Source organism: Trachymyrmex cornetzi, unplaced genomic scaffold (genome assembly GCF_001594075.2).
Source record: "Trachymyrmex cornetzi isolate Tcor2-1 unplaced genomic scaffold, Tcor1.1 scaffold579, whole genome shotgun sequence".
NCBI lineage: Eukaryota > Metazoa > Arthropoda > Insecta > Hymenoptera > Formicidae > Trachymyrmex > Trachymyrmex cornetzi.
In genome coordinates this window covers 2,941,479-2,963,445 of record NW_017299892.1, presented here as the reverse complement: position 1 = coordinate 2,963,445, position 21,967 = coordinate 2,941,479, and the positions used below count along the sequence as shown (strand labels likewise).

Genomic DNA, 21,967 nt, shown 5'->3' with positions numbered 1-21,967 from the left:
TTTAATAATACATATTATATTACATAATTTATATTTATATTAAATAATCGATTAACATAAAATTTTCTATTGTAAATTTACAATAGATAAAATAAATTTACAATAGAAAATTTTATGTTAATCGATTATTTAATACCCCAAAGACCCCCTAAAAACAAATTACACCATAATCGAAAAATCTTTAAAATTTCCATAACATCTCCATCCGCCATATTGGTTTAGCCATTTTGAATTTTCATATTTTGAACACGAATTCGAAACGAGCAACCCCAAAAATGATACCAAATTTCACCGAAATCGGAGAACCTTTAGGATTTTCGTAACATTTCCTTCCGTCATAGTGGTTCCGCCATTTTGAATTTCGAAATTTTTATCACGATTTCGGAACGAGCGACCCCTAAAACCCCCGAATACGAAGCCACATCGAAATCGGAGCACTCCAACACCCCTTTGAAAAGAGGCTTCAAAAAAACGTGACACGCCAATTTTAATATAGGGTATAACAGAACATCTGATATTTTATTAAATTGATAATTCATAAGGAATACACGAAAATTTTGTTAACTGATTATATTTCTGTTTGAAACGGATATTTAGTATTCCCGTTTTGGAAATTGGTGTCAATTAATGAAAATTTAATATATTAATGATACATATATATATTTTTAAACGTGAATATTATAATATATTTATAATATAATTCGTATGTCTGAAATTATTTTTAGTTATTATTTTTACTAACTACTGTATGTTGTTTTAATATTATTAACTTATTAAAAATATTCTATTATTGTTATATATAGTAAAGATGCATGTTTTTACTTTATTGATATTATCAATTTAAAACAAAATAATTATTTATATGGTTCAGAATTTCTTGCAATTTTCTTATCGCTTTATTTGATATCTTTTATTAATCCTAAAGCCTTGATGCTCCACTAGGATGAAAATTTGAGTACTTGGCGACACGTCTTGCTAATCTCGTTCACGTCACGCAACGTTGCAGACGTCGCAGTGGATATGACGACGGTGACGTCGTTGACATCTATAACACGTCGGGATGTGTACGTCATTGTTCTCACGCCACTTTCTTCATCTAGCATATATAATTCACATGTGGTGTAGTAACGATTTTATATACTATATATACTATATGTATAATGCAAACTCATTTTATTACTCTTTTACCATATAAACACCAAAGGCTTCAATTTCCAAAGCAAATGCTGTATGATTTTCTCAGAGAAAACAAAAGTATGCTATTACTTTCTTTATTTACCATAAATTACATAAAATAATAGCTCTATTTACTTTCTAACATATTTATCTATACCATTAGATTTTGACAAATTATGGTCTTCATAGACAGCTCGTGAAATTAAGCTTTATTCAATGAATAATTATATAAAACCAAAATTAAAAATATTTTTACAAGAATTCATTGAAAAATGTTTTAACTTCTTGTAAAGAATACTTATATCACTATATTAAAATCACCACTGTCGCTTGCTATAGCCAATCAAAAAATATATAACTGTGCTTTTAATAAATTCTGTAATTCAATAGTATTTGTTTAAAGTGAGTGCTTGCAGAAAGTAAGTAACGCAATTAATTGACAGTCGCTTTAAGGCAGTTACAGTCCCTTCAATGTTCTTGCGAACCAGGATTGTTTCCATCGAGCATCGTGAAATCAGCCTTGTCTTTGGTGTGCGAGCATCCGCGACCGTCGCGTCGTACGAGAAGATGAAAACCCGAAGTAGTCGGAGCCCTCGACGTCGGGAATCTTGTCGTCTGCGCGGCGACGATGGCGGCACTCGAGAAATACGTCGTTGCCTAATGCCACGACTTTCACGAAGCGTGAGTAATACGTATTGTGGCCCGCAGTCGTGTCGTGATTTTCACCGTGCAGACGCGCCGGTGTTCCCGGGGGCGGTCACGTCTTGCGCGAGATTCAATTTGCCGCTAACCTCCGCTCCCCCGTGCTCTCCCCATGCTGTTCCCCCGTTCTCGTTGCCGGCAACCACCACCGCCACCCCCCGGGATCTCCCGCTCTAACGCGCGTCTCTTTTGCCGCTCGTTTCATCTCTCTCCCCTCCGCCCCCCGACAACCTCCGTTCACCGCCTAAAATCGGTGAGGTAGTATAAACGATCGTTCGAGAGGGCGGGCAAAAGGATTTCTGTTGGTCTGGCGTGACGCGGATCCAAGATTTCTATGGGGAAGTCAAAAATTCATCGTTGTCCTCCCACCCTTCGGCGACATGTGGCATTGCATCGGGATTTCGGAGAGCTAGGTCGAGCCTCCTGAGGATCCTCTCCCTCACGTGACTGGCCCCGTTGCCCTTTGCGCACGAGAGAGATTTCCTCGATCGCGAAAAATCAGTTTACGTGCAGTGGTAATGTTCAACGTTTCAAGACGTACATACATGACAAAGCCGATAATCACATTTGAAAGAAAAGGAAAAGAAAATAGCAAAAGAGAAAAAATGTAAAAAATAAATCTTACAATGTAAAACTTATGACAGAGAATTCTGTATATGTATAAATTGAACTCTATATTGTTAATAGAAATAAGTATATATTGCGATTTTTTTCTTTTTTCTTCATTCCACAAATTATTATCTACGTTTTTTTACAATGCTTTATTTGTTCTTTTATATTCTTAATATATTTGTATTAAAATAATTAGTTTATTTCGTTTGTTGCGCTCATTAGTTGTGTGTTTGTTTCATGTGATATGTTGGTTTCTTCAAAAGTTTCAAAAATTATAGATTTATTTTCTTTTTCTTCGCAAACAGTGTTTCGTGTAAATTTCATATCGTATGAGTAAATTGGATTGCAGTGGCCAACATGTTATGATCTTCTATGTCCTAAATTGGCAAATACTCTCATATTTGTTCGGTGTGTGAGATATCTCTTCCATAGTTTATTTGCGCAATATCGTAAGCGTGATTACTTACGAAAGTATTAAAAAAATATTTACGGACAAATAGAGAATATTAATAAAAGTAAATACTATCAATTGAATCAGTTACTGATACGAATGTATCATAACAACAAATCGAACGTATTACAGACTACTATATATTGATTACTCGATCTACAAGAGGGTAGCATATGCGCACGGCAGTAATAGGTTCTCTATATAATAGGGTAATACCAGTATACCTTCAATATAGTAAACATAGTAAACAATACTTGATAAATTAAGTTTTCGATAGGTGCGGCATATATGTATGCCGCACCTATCAAAGACTTAATTTATCAAGTATTGTTTACTATATTGAAGGTAAATATACTGTATTACTAAAAACTTTATACTGTCTACTACTATAAAAGGAATTGAAAATACGGAATATTTATTTTTTATATTTAAAAAAAAGAAAAAACTCTTTTTAAAACATTTAGAATTTTGTCATACGTTCCATAGGGGTGGGATATATGAGTATTACTATTCATGGGTGGGATGTGCAGCTCACGAAAAATTTACAAATAGTGCTTACAAATAAAACATAAAATGACAGAGTAACTTATAGAATTTGTTTGCAAAGTTTTATTAAGGAATAAAAATAAAAAATATGTATACGAAATGTTATAGATAATAATCTTTTAAATATATTGCAATATTATGATATGAGAGAGGTACATATTTAATGTAATGTAATGTAATATTTTTTAAAATATTATTGATATACAATAGGTAAATAGAAGTAATTTTATTATAAAATTTTTTTATTAGATATTTTTATTTTTTATTTTTATAATACAATTACACGCAAAAAGATAATTATAATATCTTTCAATTCATTATCTTGACGTTTTCTCTTAAATTGAAACAAGACTGTAGTAATATCACATATTAAATTAATAGTTAATATTAATGATGCTAATAAGCGTCTTAAATACTGTAAAGAATTTTAATAATAACATTTATTAACATTATTATTATCAAATAGATTAGCAATTTAATTTGTGATGCTATTCCCGTTTTAGTGTAAGATTGCATTTCAAATCCAACAGTAATCAGCGCGCAGTTTGTACCACATACACACACACGCGCACGCACGCATGCACGCACGCACGCACGCATGCACGCACGCACGCACGCGCGCGCGCACACACACACACACACACACACACACATATTATACAGGGTGGCCTACGTAAAGTGTTACAAGCTAATAACTCTAAAAATATTTGTCCTATCAAAAAGTTATTAAATATAAAATATTGATTATGTTTCTAAACAAAATTTGAACAGAATTAATATGAAGAATTACAAATTTGGCTTTGATCTTGAAATATCTTGAATATCTTGAACAATATTTTTAATATTGACAAATTGACTTTCTTTTTGTAAAACAAATATCATTCTACTATAAATGAAATATCGTCCCACTGTAAACAAAAAGTTATGTATGCCGTTTTTATAATATATACAATATCTCTATAAAAGTATTGTAAAATAATAGTTAAAATTTTAATTTACACAAAAGTAACGTCAAATAAAATTGAAGAGAAACAGTAGAGAAGGATACACGATACAGATGAAAATAGTTAGCAGTATGAGATTCGGTTAACATTTTTAATCATGTTTATTTAATCAGTGGTTCAGCCATTCTAATGCAACGATGTAAGTCGGGTCTTCTTGTATGCGGCTTTAAAAAGAGGCAATACCACTAATGGGTTTAAGCATGGTTTCCTCTAAGCTGGTCGCTGCTCCAGCGAACGTGCTCGATACTCAGTGGAAAGGGCAAAAATAGAGAGAGAGAGAGAGAGAGAGAGAGAGAGAGAGAGAGAGAGAGAGAGAGAGAGAGAGATGTGCGGTCATGTGCGCGCGAAGTAACGAAAGGGGAAAGTGGAAACCACCAAAACGGTCAGACATGGCGTAAGTAGTAAGGGTCCAGGTACGCATCAGACACGCGCTATAGCCTCTCACTTTCGAAAGTTGCCGGCTAGGAGCTTCGGTCGACGAGCAAGTGATTACGTTAAAAGCACTTTACACCTATTTTCCCCACCGACGCTATATATACTTACAGTGTTGTAGACAATAAAATACAAAGTAATGCGTTATAAGTCGAATGCTACTCACGTTTGTCAATCTTTTTGCTGCAATCTTTATTTCTCATTCTTCGTTTTTGTTTCACTTTTTGATAAGCATATTTACTGTAAGAGTGAATTTACAACAATTAACAATTTATCTTATTATATTGCTTTTATATTGCGGAATATAATAATAATTCTCAATAAAATATAAATTATTGAAAAATTGCTCTTGTTTATCAAATCAGAAATAAAAGCTCGTATATATATTTTTTCCTTTTATTATAAATTTTTATTATAAATATTTTTTAAATAATTTCAAGTAAAAGATAAAGCATTATTGACATGAAAGTCATTACGATCATGAAAAACATTTTTTAACAGGTAACTGGCTCTAGTATAGCTCGTATAACTTTAATTAATTACTTCAATTAGTTATATTTTTTTTATTATATTTCTATTTTACATTACATTTTTTTTATTATAATAAAACGTATTTATTGTTGACATTATTAATATTATTGACGTACAAAACAGTACTTTAAAAAGATAAGTTTTATGAAATATGTATAATTGTTTTGTATCACTTACAAGCATACGTTTTATCTATCACTGAGTCTCTTTATCTCTACTTTCATTCTTTTATTTTTATCTACTTTTTTATTTTCCAATGAGATATCAATCCAATCTCATTTTGGATGGTCAACGTTGTGGTCAAATCTCCTTACGGTAATCAACGAGCTCTTCCGTTGATTTTCTCATTTCTACCGTTTATTTTTCCCTTCACGTCTTACTTCCTGTTACAGCAGTGTTCGATTTTTCCTTTTGCACGCGTTGATCTCAAGGCAGCCTTTTCGTACTTCTACGCCGCCGCCTCACTTCTCTACCGCCGATCGCTTCCGCCTCCTGTAATTTCCTCTCTTCCTCCTTTTCCGTTCTTCTGACTCTCAAGTTTTTATCGGCGGATACGAGCCGGAATGGCCTCTCTTCAGCCGTGCTCCACCTTCTCGTTTCACCTCCACGTTTCACAGCGTGTCTTAACAAGAGAATCAATGTCTCTGACTAAGTTTCCTTGCACTCGGCCGCGTTTAATTTGCACGCGGATATATCCGACGTGTCAATTACAGTATACTCCGGCGTATCCCTTATTATGGAGTTGACATTCGTGACCTGTTTGTAAATTTATAAGGAGATACCGTGTAGAAGGAGAAAGTTTATGCCATACTGGTAACGGCTGAGCCAAACGAGGACAGCCGAAAGGAAATTCGAGATGGTGACCCGTAAATGCAGCTGGAAAACTTTGAGGGCGTTACTATTTCTGACGCATTCGTGCTAGGTAATTCTCGTGTAACACAGCTCGAGATTATGTACAGCGTGAGAAACAAAAGTCTGATATTGAAGAGCAAAAGCCTTGATGGAACATCGATGCCGAAATTAGAAGATACGCAATGTACAGGAAAACAGTTAATGAGAAGCTCCAAATATCGATTTTAAGACAATATTTGATAAATATTTTTCTTTAAAAAATTTCTTACTCTTTATTTCAATACTTTCCCTATTTATAATTTCTTAAGGAAATGTTTAAAAATTTTATAACCGCTTTTTTATTGGTCGTCAAAGTTAAAGTTAATTATCTACATGAAAACATGCATGATGCTAATATCGCGGATAGAGGCGCTCTAAAATTATAAATAGACAACAATTTTCTCTCAATTACATGCTTTATGAGTGGATAATCCATGAATTAATGGTTTTTTTTCAATCGATTGTATCTGAGCAATGTAATCAAATTAGAAGTTTTTTCATCGTTGGCAATCCTTTTCGTCTTCTTATTTTCTCCGCACCTTTCACTTTACCCTCGCCTTACCGACTCATCGTTTACTCGCCCTTAGCCCTGTCTGGAATTACGGCACGCCACATCGCCGTCGCGTTTCTTCCTTAATAAACGTCGACAGCGATAATGCGCCTCATAGTGCGAGGGATATTTAGCGCACTTCGCGTTGTAAGCTCGTTGAACGTGAATACTTGCGACGTCCGACGTTCCGTCTTAGTTCGTTGCATGTAATGTTAAGCTCGTAATTGCCATAAAGTAGACCGTAAAACTTGGTTCTCCCATGGAGCCCTGTCTATTATACGCCCTCCAAATTTTCAAGTCTGTGGCGGATAATTTTCCACTTCTATCCTACTTTCATACGGCTTGAAAGTAAAATCCCCTTGTTGCTCACATCTTATAGTTTCTTAAATATAGAATATCGACTAAATGCACTAAAGCGCGTTAGCTGCCAGACGACCGTGCAAAACAAGATAACAGAGAGGAAGATTTATGTTTGCATATACAAGATAGACAGCCTAAGAAATATCAATTTCAAATTCAAATTAATGTTTTGATTTATCATAAAATTATTTTATTATCAATTCAAATGTATATCACTGTGACATTCTAAATATTTTCTAATATCACTCTTTTATGTTTGTCATAACATTGTTAAGTTGATCATTAGATTAGAATAAGTCATTGTTCTTTAATGTTATTTTTTGAAATAAATTTAAATATTATAAATATTTATTATTTGATAAAAAAATCTTTATATAAAAAAAAATTTTTTGTACTCTATCACAATACACAAAATAACTACGATTAATTTATGCTAAAAAGAATATGATTTTATTCGAAAAAATTATAATTACATTTTATATCAGTGATTTGTTTAAAAAAATATGATTACAAAATGATAAATTATATTAAATACTGAAAGATTTTTCTTTGCTTCACTTTTTTCTCTTGATTTGGAAAGCTACAATCCAAGCTAGTTTTTAAACTCATATGTATTAAATGTTCTATATGAATTCTCTTAGACGAATTGTGGATTAGATACGGTTTCAAATTCAATTTTGGCATATTACTGATTCCACGAATCCCTTCGTTAACCAAGTATTTTTGATTGGTAGCAATAGACAGCATCCCGCGACTGGACTTTATCCCTCCAATTGCTGAATACCAAATTTATCGGGTAAAACGTCGACGATATAGGCGGCCCGCGTCGCGTGCTGGCGACACGTGTTCCGATAACGGACGCGAGGACCACGCCGCAAACTCATTACGGAAACGAATCGGCCGATCTGGGTCGTTCGATTCCCTTAACGACGCCGTTTGCCTATAAAGAATTCAGTGTTAACCTGTATCCACTCGGGCCATACGTGCGCGCACGTACTGGAAACATTACGTTTAATGATGTAGCTAAATATCTGGCCACGTGGTCGCGATTAATGATGCTAATGCTCTGGTCCGAGCACATGATTCACTTGCGATTGGCTCTCGTCTGTAAAACGATTACATGTACTGTTGAGCATCACACTGAGAGAAAAGATTTTGTTATAGGAACAAATCAAGGGAAAGCAAATGTGATATTTGTTAAAAAAAACAATCGATTTGTTACGATTGCAAATTAATTCGTCAATATGTAACAAATAATCGATAGTATCGCTACCAAATAAGAGATAATCGATTTGTTACGATTGCAAATTAATTCGTCAATATGTAACAAATAATCGATAGTATCGCTAGCAAATAAGAGACTCATATATATATAAAAGTCGTAGACGGTTGCAGGGTCTCAAATCGTAAGAAATTGACTAATTCTAGTCAAGTATTCTCCCTATATTTGACTGTGCTTGGTCGGTTTCCGACAACTTAAGACTCCACGATCATCTACGAATTCTATGTAAACGAGCTAAAGTCTATCCGAAAGATAGGTTAGATTCTATATAGTTTGTTTCTGTTACTAATAAAAACGTAGTTAATAATTTTGATTTCGTTCAAAAAATGTAAATGTAATAAATATATAAAGATAAGTATGAGATAGTGAAAAGAAGATACTTCTGTAAAAGATAATTACTTTATTAAGTGAAAAGTATAAAAAAAGAATTTGTATTTTTAGACGTTACTTGAATAGCAGTCCTACACGGGTCAATATTACACGTTCTTTAAAGGTTAGAGACCTTCAGCTCGAGGTAAAATTACGAGAAGAACGCTGATATTACCGACTATATTTTTGCTTATCCGATATAAATATTTGGAATTTAGTTTATATAATTAATTTTATAATTTAAAATTTTATTGGTTTATAAAAATGTATTTTTGATATTATTCATTTCTATACAAAAATACGTTTCTGTAGTTATACGTGTAGATTTAACGCACCGTTTTTTACAGGGTAACAAATTTTTTAAGTTTATGCAGATCATTATTATTTTTTTAACAATACTTGGTCGTTATATAAACAGATATAATAATTAAATAAATATATATATAAAATTATTCGAATAATAAATTACATTTAGAAAAATTTGTTAGTAATTTGCCGATGACAGTTTCATACTTGTTTCCGATATAGATGGCACAAGAAGTATTATAAGGAAAGGTATTAACATTTTTTCTACTTATCAATTTTTAACAAGTCAGTAAAAACAATATGAACATGCGAAATATAAAAAATCAGTATTAACAACATTGCTTGATGTCATTATTTTCATTGATTTTTTAAATTCCTTAAATATTAGAATTAGATATTTAAAAATAACTAAATAATTTTTTAACAAAAATTCTTTTGAAGTCATATTTGTACTTTTATTCTAAATTTGGATAATATAAAATAGAAATAGTAGGCATAATTACGGAATGTCAATATTATAATTTTCTGTAATAATAAAATATCAAAGTATGATATGAATAAAGCATGACTGTAAAAATACAATCATGCAATAAAATACATATACTACATATAATAATATAAATTCTTACGTATGTATTTGAATGTTACTTTTTCTTTGCTGCTTCTTCACGTAGTATTTTGGCTATTGCAGATATTCCCTGAAAAACAATAAAAATATCAATATTTTAAATTTAAAACGCTCATATATAACTGATATTTTTTACGTTATTAAAATAAGAAAAAAAATTCAATTGTAAAAATATTTATGTATATTTTTACCTTTACGCATGATATTTCTTTTTTTGTAATTTATAAGAATTATATAAAAATATATTTGTTTTATGTAGATTTTCTAATTGTGATTAAAATTAATAAATTTGTACATTTTTTGCAATACATACATAAATATATGAATTTGTTACAGTATTTGACAATTAAAATTAATAATATTCAAAATTACTTTGTCCATTTCTTCCGGTGAAGCATAACTGTAGCTAAGTCTCAAATGACAATCGTCTTTTGAAGAATCATAGTTGAAGGCATTGCCAGGAAGAACGAAGATACCTTGTGGTACGCATTTGTTCATCACTAAATCCATTGTATCATTCACACCTAATAGTTTAATCCAAAAAAACATTCCACCTTGTGGTATGGACCATTCCGCCAGACCTAGCAGAAAACGATTTTATGTGAAAATTTTAAAGCTACTTTTGAAATTTAGATTAACACAACATTAAAATAAGTGCATTCGAAAATTGTTATTAGATTTCTTGAAAAACTGACCTTTTTTAACAAAAATATCAGAACTCTTTGTTTAAATTAAAATTTTTTTATTAAATCAAGTATCATAAAAAAATACACAATTATAGTTTTTTAGTTTTAAGTCAGTCTTTTTTCCTTTTCATAAAATTTTAAATTATGGAGTAGTTATTAAAATATCCATTTGGAAACTTGCAATGAGTAATAATAAATTGAGAAGAAAACATCATATTTGAATCAGCTACAAACAAAATAGTAAAAATTAAATGATATTAGATAAAGTTGAGGAAGTAATTTTTGTCCGATGGAGAAATTTCTTGATTTTTCACTGTTATTTGATTGTTTTCAGAAATCTCTAACATTAAAAGTCTTTTAAAAAAAATTAATGTTAAGATACCATTTAAATGTTTCTCAATCATAGTCAGCATTATGTCACGTCGCTCCTGATAGAACTTTTGAATTTCTTTAAAATGTTGCTCAAATTCTTGCTGTCCCCAATTCTCAAAGAGTTTATAAAGAAACATCTGTAAGAAAAATTATTGTAAATAAATTTTAATGTATATTTTACATAATAATATTGTATTTGCATATATGTATATAGTTGTTTGATCTATTCTTTTAAACTTTCTTTACCTGAGATAAAAATGATGGATGAATAATAGAGCATGTAATGTGAATAACCAATCTATTTATGATATTTTTGTGCGCTGTAATAGCGCCGATGCGAAATCCAGCGCTTATAGTCTTACTAAACGAATCCATTCTAATCACGCGACCATCGGTATCGAGGGAGAAAAACGACGTGGGTTGTTCATCCAAAAAATGAACGAAGCAGTAAGGATCGTCCTCGATGATCAGGAAGTTGTATTTCTGCGCCAATTCGTACACTTTTCTTCGTCGAATCTCCGACATGACGACGCCTGTAGGATTTGCTCCCGTCGGATTGATATAAAGTAACTACACAACAATCAAGCATATCATTTTAATGAAAGAAGATGGTTTTAAAGTAATATGACAGTTGTTGTATATAAAATAAATATTGTATAAATAAATAAAAAATAAATGTAAAATAAAAATGTTATTTATATGAATGAACTTACAATACTTTTGAAATTATCGATTTAAAATAAATGATTAATGAATGACAGATAATGACTATTCAGAGTAGAGATGAAATAATTAAATTTATAATTTGAATTTGTATAATTACTCAGACAGCATAAAATTTATAAAATATTCATAAAATATTTTTAATGTTTTGTAAATATTTTTGTGGCTTAGATCGTAAATATTAATTATAAATATTATGAAATATTTATTGTAAATGTTATAGTAAATGCTATGAAAATACTTAATAAGACATTATAATTCAAATAAAAAATACTTGCTTAAAAATATTTATTTGTATTTATCACAAATATTACATAAAATATTTAATCTACATTTTAATAATATTTTGAATAAAGTTTTATATAAAATATGTATATGATATTTTAAAAAATGAATAGTAATAAATATTTATCAGAAATATTCTGTGCATTCTGTGTTCTGGGTATACATATAAGTTATGTACATGTATAATATGTGAACTATTTGACATTTCAATCTACTTTTAATGGAAAGTATTGATATTTTTACGCAAGGTTAAATTAAAAGCAAAGTAAAATATTCTTCACGAATAAAGATAAAGACCCGAAAATAAATAATTGTTTTCTTATTATTTTTTATGCAGTCTGAAAAGAGATTTGACACAATACTTTTGTGACTCACTTTTGGCATTGGTCTACCATTCTTAAGTCTTTCTTCGCATTTTTTGGAAATTTCTTCAGGAATTATCCCATCAGCATCTTGATTAATTTCTATAATATCCGCTGCCAGAGGTGCTAACTATAAGTAAAAAAGAGAAAAACTTTGAACAATTATTCTTTAAAAATAATTTATTAATGTCTTTTACATGTTAAAAATAATATTGTATTAAAGAAAAAAAAAAAATAAATATAAATTTTTCTTTTTTATATTAAATTCATTAAATTTATGATATGCAATCTGAAACTGCACTATTATTTTAAATATAAATCTGCGTATTTTTTATATCAATTAATTAATTTTATCGTTTGATACGAAAATTAAATCTTAAAATTTATCTTATTAAAATTTTCAAAATTTATCTTATAAAAATAAGATCAGTGGAAATTAAATATTTTATGAAATATTTTATTCCAAGATATTTATTATGCAAGATATATTTAACTTCAGTTAATTTGGACGGTGTAACATAAGATATAAATTTTAAAGTTGTAAATAAAATTTCTTACTCTTTCTTGTATATTTTTGGTATTTCTATCATTTATTACTTTATCAATATTATAATATTATTTTAAAACAACATACCGCTCCGATTATCCCTGAATATGTTGGTGTTTGAAGCATAACTGGATCATTCTCATCAATCAGCATTTGAAATACTTTTTCACAACCGTCCATAGAACCGCATGTAAACGTTACATCCCAATCATTTCGCTTTGGTGAATGCCATGTTTTTTGGAACTCCTTCCATTTTTCTAATAATGGCGCGTAACTTTGACAAAAAAGAAATGATAAGCATTTAATTTAGATATATTAAAATATAGCTTAACTAATACAAAAAATATATTTTTTTATTAATTAAAAGATAAAAATGCTTAAGTTATGTTAACAAATAGTAATATAAAATTTATAATTATTGTATAAAAACATGAAAAATTATTGTATTTAAAATAAACATTATATATAACACAAATAACATTATATATTATATGTAACATTATATATAAAATAAAAAATAATGTTGAATAAAAAATAAAATTAGTTTAGAATTTTTAAATTATTTAAAATTGAAATATCATAATAATAAGGCTCAATAAATTTAAAAAAGAACAGAACGAAAAAGAGCTACGAGCCTAAAATTTAGTCGTTATAAAATTGAAATTATTAAGAAGTCACAGAATAAAAACATGTCATTTCGTTATAATATAAACTTTAATTTGCCGGCAATAAACAATAAAACATAAACAAAACAAAAACAGACGTTTCGATCCCTAATTTTTTAAATATTTTCATCGTTTTACTTTTATATTATAACATTGATAATGATATGTTATTATACTAATTATAATTATTTGTTAAAATACTGGTTCTATGCCCTTTTAATATTCATTTGAGTAATATAAAATTTATAATTATTGTATAAAAACATGAAAAATTATTGTATATAAAATAAACATTATATATAACACAAATAACATTATACATTATATGTAACATTATATATAAAATAAAAAAATAAAGTTGGATAAAAAATAAAATTAGTTTAGAATTTTAAAATTATTTAAAATAGATTTTTTGTCTTTGATATTTAATAAAAATTTGTCTTTTATTTTACATAATTAGGGAACACAAAGTTTGTATTTATCTGCTAATATTTTTACCCTTGCGAAGATCCATATTGTAAAACTGTAGTTATTTCTTGCTTGCTAAGTTCTACTGGGACATCATATTTATATGTCATAGAAATATTATTGATGGGATATGTAGAGGTATTTGGCATACCACCAGCTAGACTTACAGCATTTTCTCGTGTCAAGTAGAGATGGGCTAATTTAAAATTAAAAAAGATAAATAGAATGAATAATGACATTGTATTAACATGAATTTTTAAATCATGTATAATTTTGCGCTATGAATGCCGCATATGTACTTATTGATCTGAATATCTTTGTTAAATATATTTTAAAATTTGCAGATATAATAAAAAAATATATATATTATAATATTTTTGAAAGATTTAAATATGTAATTATAAAGCATGAGTACTCAAAATTTTTAAAACGGTTCTTCCATATGTCTCATGATTTAATTTAAAATCGAACAAATTAGTGAGGGATTACTTCAATTTTTAAACACGCGCTAAGGAAATTATTATTAAAAGAAAAGAGCTCTTATTTTTTTCTCTGATTTTTAGCTGTTTTACATTCGGAGCTCAGAAATAAATTCACGTAATATAAGAATACTTCCATATGTTTACTTGAGAGAATGAACTTTGAATATAACGGATGAAAATAAGTGTAATGACTACTTACTTAACTGTCTAATTAAGTTCAGTTTTCGCCTACTACTGATTTTAGAGAAGAATTTTGTGTAATCCATGATCACTATTATCGTGAGACGTAACTGTTACAATTTTTCTTTTTTACCGAGAACTGCTGTTGTGAATATTAACTCTCGAGTGATTTGTGATATATTATTCGTACTGTAATCAATGACAAATGCGATAATGCTTTTGGTATTAACAAGTTATTATCCAGTGAGATATGACAACAAAGGAATCGATATCGAATCGACGTCGATTCGACACCAATTCGATAATTTCGACGTCGAATCAATTCAATGTCATTCCATTGTCATTTCTCACTGGATAATGTGATTTACAAATATGATATATCGAAACTTTGAAAAGCAGCTAGCAATACCATTTTTTTTTCAAGCAAGCGTAAAACGAATAAGTAAAGTTACATTAAAGTACGAAGATCGTTAAACATATACTGCAAGCCTTGCAGAGCGTGACTTGCGAGTCGGCCTCTCAGCTTCCCCCTCCAATTCCAATAATAAGACTATATCTATTCTTTCTCATATTTTTTTATTACACAATGTAGATAGCAAAAAACAAAGTACTTGAAGTTTGGTCCGATAAGGGTTACAATCCACTCGATGCTATGAATCGAAGCATTTTTTGATTGGTCAGTTAGTAAAATTCTTTCTTCCGATTGGTTAATCAAAAGTTTCAAAGCATTTGTAGCGTTAAGTGGACCGCACCCAGAGAGTTGGCTCTACGTTATCGCGATATCAGCTGACATCATCCTTAAAATTGGCTGCAACGGGCCGAGTTGGAGAAAAAAGCGTTCGCTGGAGGGGCCAGTTTGCGAGTCACGTTCTGCCAGGCCTGTACAGTTTGTACACTGTAGATACTTTGTTTATTCGTAATTTTTAAAGTTATTTAAAAATTATTATAGTGTATTATATAAATTATGGAAGGTTCTAGTTTCATTTTAATAGTACTTAATGTTATGTAGTTCTTTATACTTATATTTATAAAAAAAGTTGTTTAACTCAATTTAACAGTTTCTTACTCACCTTTAACCTCATTAATCTGGTGCTTAGAACTTTTTACGCCATATAACACATAAAATGTATACAGTACTGGATTCGCCGCCGAAATACTATATCCTAATAAGAAATGACTTATCAAATTGATGACGAATCAACGATGTCTAATTGACGATTATTTCTCGCTAAGATGCGACACTGCTAACAATACTGCTTTGAAGATGTATCTGCTACACTTGCAATTAGTGAAAAATCTACTCTTAAGTAAAAATGGCTTATCGTTCTTTGATAAGAGCTGCTGTTTACAACATGCATGTCTCAGTTGACATGAATTATTAATATCTTATAATATCTACTCTTAATAATCTAACATGTAATTAATTTGTTTTGAAAATCAAATATTTAAAAATAATCATGACATCAATAAAAATAAAAACCAAGTAGAAATTATGTAAACAAATGTACATTCACGTAAATGTTCTCTTCTATTTAAATAAATAATTAAATGTAAAATTGTTCAGCGTGAAAATTTTATGAAATATAAAAATAATAATTACAAAAATAATATTAAATAAAAGCTATAAAATACTTATTATCTAGTATTTATAGGACATAAAAACTTGATAAAGATTTATACTTTATTGCGCCTTTATGTGATAGGATGCTGTTGAAGAGAAAGTAGAAATTTTGAAATATAGTCGTAACATTTATTCCAATTTATTAACATCTTGTACGTGTATGTGTATGTATGTATATTTGTGTGGAGTAACCACGTGTATATCTGTGTAAGCGTGTATGTCACTGTTTCCATCGCTTTTGTTTGTTTGTTATTTTTTTCCTTTAACATTTCGGATAACATTTTGAATAACTTATTGTATTATGTTGCCTGATAAACGCTCCATTCGATATCGATCGATCGATCATACGCGCGCGGCGCTGATCGGCAGTCAGTTGGATTTTCGATCGATCTCGAGTAAAAAAAGAGTTATCGACGTCGAACAGAACGTTCGGCTTTCGCGTTTCGTTTCAGCGACCGACAGAACGGGGCTCGTACGTTGTTTGTCGAATATAAATTCATCTCATTATGTTGACTCTATCGTTTCCTTAATTGTTCTTTTGTAATCGGCTTGTTCGAGTGACGTCGCAAATGGTCGCAAAGACAGTAATTGATGAACGAAAAATCAATGTTCACATTGCTAACAATATTTTGTCCATATTGCATCTACTTAATTTTATATAAAATATGTACGAAGAAGATGCTTAGCTAAGTATCATGAGAAATAAAAATAAAATTGTTAAAAAGAATAAAAATGTTTCTCGATTTAAATTAAGTTATTTTGATATTGGTTGATTTTACATTAACCATATTACTCCAATTTCTAGTTTTATTTGTAAGTCATTGACAGTTCTCATACAATGTATATAAGGTCTTAATTAATGAATAAGACATCTGGTAATAAAAAATATTTTGTCTTATAAATTATCATTATGGCAGTTAATACATTACGTGTTAATTGTGCTACATATATATATATATGTATATACATATAGCAACGCCGTTTACTTGTATTAAATGTATTTGTTCTTCTCTCAGTTAACTCTGTCACTTTCCCATTGATATTTTATCACATCTTTAAAAATATTTTTTGGTAAAATATATTTTGTTACTATATTACAAATTACAATTGTGTGTATTTTATTAAAATAATATTGTTAAATATCTTCAAGTGAAAGTGAAAGAGTTATTTTTAAGTTTTAAATGTTTTTTATTTGTGTTTCTTTGATTATACTTTTATATTTATTGAGACACATAAGCATATAAGATGATACGTTTAAACATTCTGTTACGAAAATAGGCCCTGCATAATTAAAATATCGTTTACACATACAATAAATAAAACATACATAATTACACGTTTACATTTAATTGGATATAATATTTTTAATATCGAAGTGTGAAATATAGAAGAATTAATAGAATTTTATATTATGTGTGATTTTTCATTCCTAATTAGTGTAATCTACACTAATTTACATTTTATATATCATTCTATCAAAAATTAATTTAAACCACAAAATTAGAAAATAATTCCCAAGTTTTTATATACATATATGTGTATATTTCTTATTTAACGACGGTTTTTTAATTGCTGCTTTTTAATTTAATTTTGTGTAGCAAAAATAAATGCTGTATGAGATCTTGACATTCGTCATATAATTAATATTCTTATGCATATTTTTGAAAATAATAAATAATTGAAAAACATCAATTATAAGATTGCGACCGAAAAATATATCAGCGTTTACATTTGTTTTCGAATTCGTCACTCGTGCCGAACCGCACCATTGGGTTCACGGTCATCCCATCGTGTCGGTCGACAGAATATTTCTACCGTTTTTGAGGCCGTTCTTGCTGTACGTTAATTTTTGTTATCATTTGTCTTATATTTTCTCGCCAAGTCCAAGTCTCGTTATCGCAACTAACACGATATACGTGGAGCTATTTACAAAACGGAACACTTAACAACTGCGCCTGCGTTTAGTTTATTGCGAGCTAATTATCGAGCCGTCCGTTTTTGTTTCTTCATTCTAACGCAATTAATGGGCATCTGTTTATATAACACGCGCATTCTCTCATCACTAGCCTACACGTTCGCACGAACTCTCACATCACCAAATTTCAGATTTGTAACTTTTGAGGAATCTTTTTTGAGCTCTAAATTAATCATTTAACTGAAATTTCGCTTCAAGTAATGGTGCACATCTTGAAGTCGCACGTTTCATTCCGCTAATCAATCGTAAAACTAATGGTATTCAGAAGCAATGAATACAACACACGACACATTCTCTTTTTTCAATTTAATTTTTTTAAATCTATTTAGTAAATTAAATGTATTAAAATTTGTTATATAAATTTAATGTAATATTCCGGTATCTACGCTATTACGTTAATATTTTTTATCAGGTTCATTTAATGACAAAAATTTTATATTTAATTTAAGAAAAAATATAAGAGACTTTTGTATTCTTTTTCTTGTAAATATATGTATAATATATTCCATAACACGATATTACAACGCATTTGAAATGAAAAAAGGGATTACTTTTTTATTAGAATATTTAAATATATTTTTTAGTAATGTAGATGTGATACGTGCATTTTATAATATTAAATTTTTAGTTAACTTGAATTAGCGTAACAAACATGCGACCTGCTTTTGTACACCTTTTTTAGAGATATGATGGTAAAAGTGAGTGTCCAAACATAATCAGATAGTCGTAAAGATGTAAAGATTTCTTTGTATAGCTATAAATAACATTTTTCTAGAAGTAAGAAATAGAATGAAGAATTTGAGACAGGTCTTGTGAGACAAGGGAAATTGTTAATATTGCAAAATAACACGTATCTAATTAAATTTAAACATAATCATTTAAATAAAACTACAACGTATAAAAGAAGAACAGATTGATAAATTTATATAGAAAATAGATATAGTAGAATATAATAGAGGACACAATATCTTTTACACAGAAGCTGAAAAAATTGTCAAAGCTTTAATTTATATTATCTGTATTTATATACAGGATGATTCATTTATGAATAAGTTTACTCATATTAATTACTTCCTTAATTTAAATGCTTTGAATTAAGACAAAATGATTTTGTTTTAAGAAATCTGCATTGTAATAACCCTATCTGTATATCTGTAATGATTCACCCTGTATATATCGGGAATTATATCAGTTGTATATATATTAAAAAACCATGGGATATATACTAGAAATACAATAAATATTGAGTATTCCTATATTCCTATTATTTGGAAGGGAGAATTAAAAAACCCAAATATTTTTTATAAATTTCTAGAGATAAAATGTCGATAAAGGTAAAATTGACATTAGTTCAATATTCATTAAGCTTATTAAGCTCATGATTGTGAGAATACACCTAGTAAAAAAGTTAATATTAAATTGAAAAACTGCCAACTTATATGTGACTTTATTTTGACATTTACTTTGGCAAATAAGTGAATATAATTTGTGAATGTAATGAAAAAAAAGGAAAAGAGAAAAGATGAAAACTATAATAATTAAAAGAAATGATATTGTTGATTGATATCACATATGATGAGATTTATAGTATCATTGAAATTAATCATTTGAAATTTAAAATAAACAGAGTTTCTAATATTTTTAAGAAATAATCCTACTTGTTAGATTATTAACAATGAGTCTTTATGGAATCAATACAACGGAAAAAATCTTTATCAATATATGCACGGTGAGTCTAGGCGCGAGTTCTAGTAACAGTTTCTTACTCTTAAAAGTATCTAATGTTAAAGAGTAGAAAAATTATAAAAGTACGAAGATCTATAATCGTTAACATGAGAGAGATTCCGTGCGGCCGCTCCACTGCCTTCTTCTCGTCTTTCCCTAGTTTTGGAAAATATCTAATAGTGTAAAATATTATTTTTAAATAAAGCACTATTTTTTAATTAAAACTATTGGTTACAATGTAACTATTGGTTACGATGTAACTATTTACTAAAATTTATTATAAATAGCTTCTTCCAATATTTGCGATACTATGATTAATAGAGTCTTCCTTTATTTATTTTAGATTTATTATTTAATTTTTTTTTAAATCGGGAGAGCACAAAGTCTTGTATAATTTTATTTTAGATTTATTATTTAATTTTTTTTTAAATCGGGAGAGCACAAAATCTTGTATAACGCATAACGCATAAAAAAATGAACCAATAATAGTTGTTTATTTTCTTTCCTTTCCATGAAAAAAAAAACAAGATTTTGATGGGTTAATTTTCTTATGTTTTATGTGTTATACGTTATGCAAAAGTATATGCTCCGACCTTCAAGCAAAAATATTATTAGAATTAAAATCTCACAAAAATTTTACGATATAATATCTGCATAAATACGTTATAAAAATAATGAAGATGTAATAATTTTATTTGAGTTACAAAAGGGTTCGTTTTTTTGTTTTTAATATTTAGTTGAAAAGAAACCAGTATCATATATTTTAATTCTATTAAATTAGAATAATTTTTTTTGACAAGTTTAACCGAGATAATAATTTCTATTATAATTATGAGTATAACTTTTTTAAAATCAATAAATATACTTTTTGTACATTAATGTGTTTTCTTCCGGCGTTATTTTTCTTTGCTTTCCACACATTCTTTAATTAAAATTATTTTTAATATCTGACTTTGGCTAGAGATTAAAGAACTAAAAAAAGGAAACTTGAGAGAAACAAAGAAATCAGCAGATTTTACTTTAATACATTCAGATTCTTTGCGGCGTCGCACGGAAACACTCCTAAAAAGGAGTCAGTATAAGGGAAGATAGATAGAGAGGAAAATGGTTGATGGGGGTAGTGAGAGAGTGTATATTTTTCTAAACGATGATGGAAGAAGTGCAGCAGAAAGGCACCGAGAAAAGGTTCACGTGATTGTACGAACGTTAGATGCTAAAATCAATCGACACGGACTCGTTCTTGTACAGTCTCTAAAAAGTCTCGCACTCGCCCTATTTATATATATATATATATATATGTACGTATATATGTATATACATTTCGTCCGCCTAAAATTGTGCTAAACTACTTGGCACACGCACATACAATCGCACACTCACGCATCTATTCGCGCGTATATATATATATATCTCTCCGCACACGTTATCCTCGGCTCTTTCTGAATTTTAGATTTCAACTAGACACTGTTTGATTGTTACATTTGGCAATTCGGCAGCACTCAAAAGTTTTCAAGCTCCTTGTCTTACAACGCGACTACGGGGCGACATGCTGTACGCCACACACCGCTGAGAATTTTGTTAAGCATCTCGTTAATTTTAAAAATGCTCGTGAGAAATATGTATTTTACTTATCCGCGATATTGCGCGGATTGACAGCTACGACAAAAGTACATAACGCATAGTTATTAAATGCGGGACTTTCGAAGGAATTTTAAATACATTTTTTTTTTCTATATTTGTTTTAAATATATTATTTGTTGAAAAGAAAAATGATGGGTACGTGCCTCAATAGAAGAAATGGATTGGGACAAATTCATCAGCGTGTTGGCATATAGCAAAACGCACCTCGCGGTAGTAATAATTCTGTTTTATTTTCCTACAGCCGCGTTCTAGAACTTCGCCTCTTGTGACGACTACTTTCTCATAACGTTATCATAATTCTCAAGCGAAATGTCGACTTTTATACGTATATATAACAATAATTCAATAAGGCATACGATATCCAATTAGGGACTTCCCCTTATTTATCACGAAAC

At 29.4% G+C, this 21,967-nt stretch overlaps 1 protein-coding gene across 3 annotated transcripts; it reads right to left on the bottom strand.

The window, feature by feature from the left end:
- Window positions 1-9,807: 9,807 nt before the first annotated feature.
- On the bottom strand, window positions 9,808-15,876 carry LOC108766255 (kynurenine/alpha-aminoadipate aminotransferase, mitochondrial). 3 transcript variants are annotated; one of them, XM_018515432.1, is made up of 9 exons: window positions 15,681-15,876; window positions 14,630-14,799; window positions 13,979-14,144; window positions 12,903-13,089; window positions 12,282-12,398; window positions 11,145-11,468; window positions 10,909-11,035; window positions 10,213-10,421; window positions 9,808-9,910 (listed from the first exon to the last, which is right to left on the bottom strand). In XM_018515432.1, the coding sequence occupies exons 2-9, from the start codon at window positions 14,694-14,696 to the stop codon at window positions 9,857-9,859; spliced, it is 1,251 nt and encodes a 416-aa protein (XP_018370934.1). In that variant the 5' UTR covers window positions 14,697-14,799; window positions 15,681-15,876; the 3' UTR covers window positions 9,808-9,856. The 3 variants fall into 3 exon arrangements, with proteins under 3 accessions (XP_018370934.1, XP_018370933.1, XP_018370935.1); XM_018515431.1 differs by having other exon boundaries at window positions 15,688-15,876; XM_018515433.1 differs by lacking the exon at window positions 15,681-15,876 and adding an exon at window positions 15,020-15,069.
- Window positions 15,877-21,967: the final 6,091 nt, after the last annotated feature.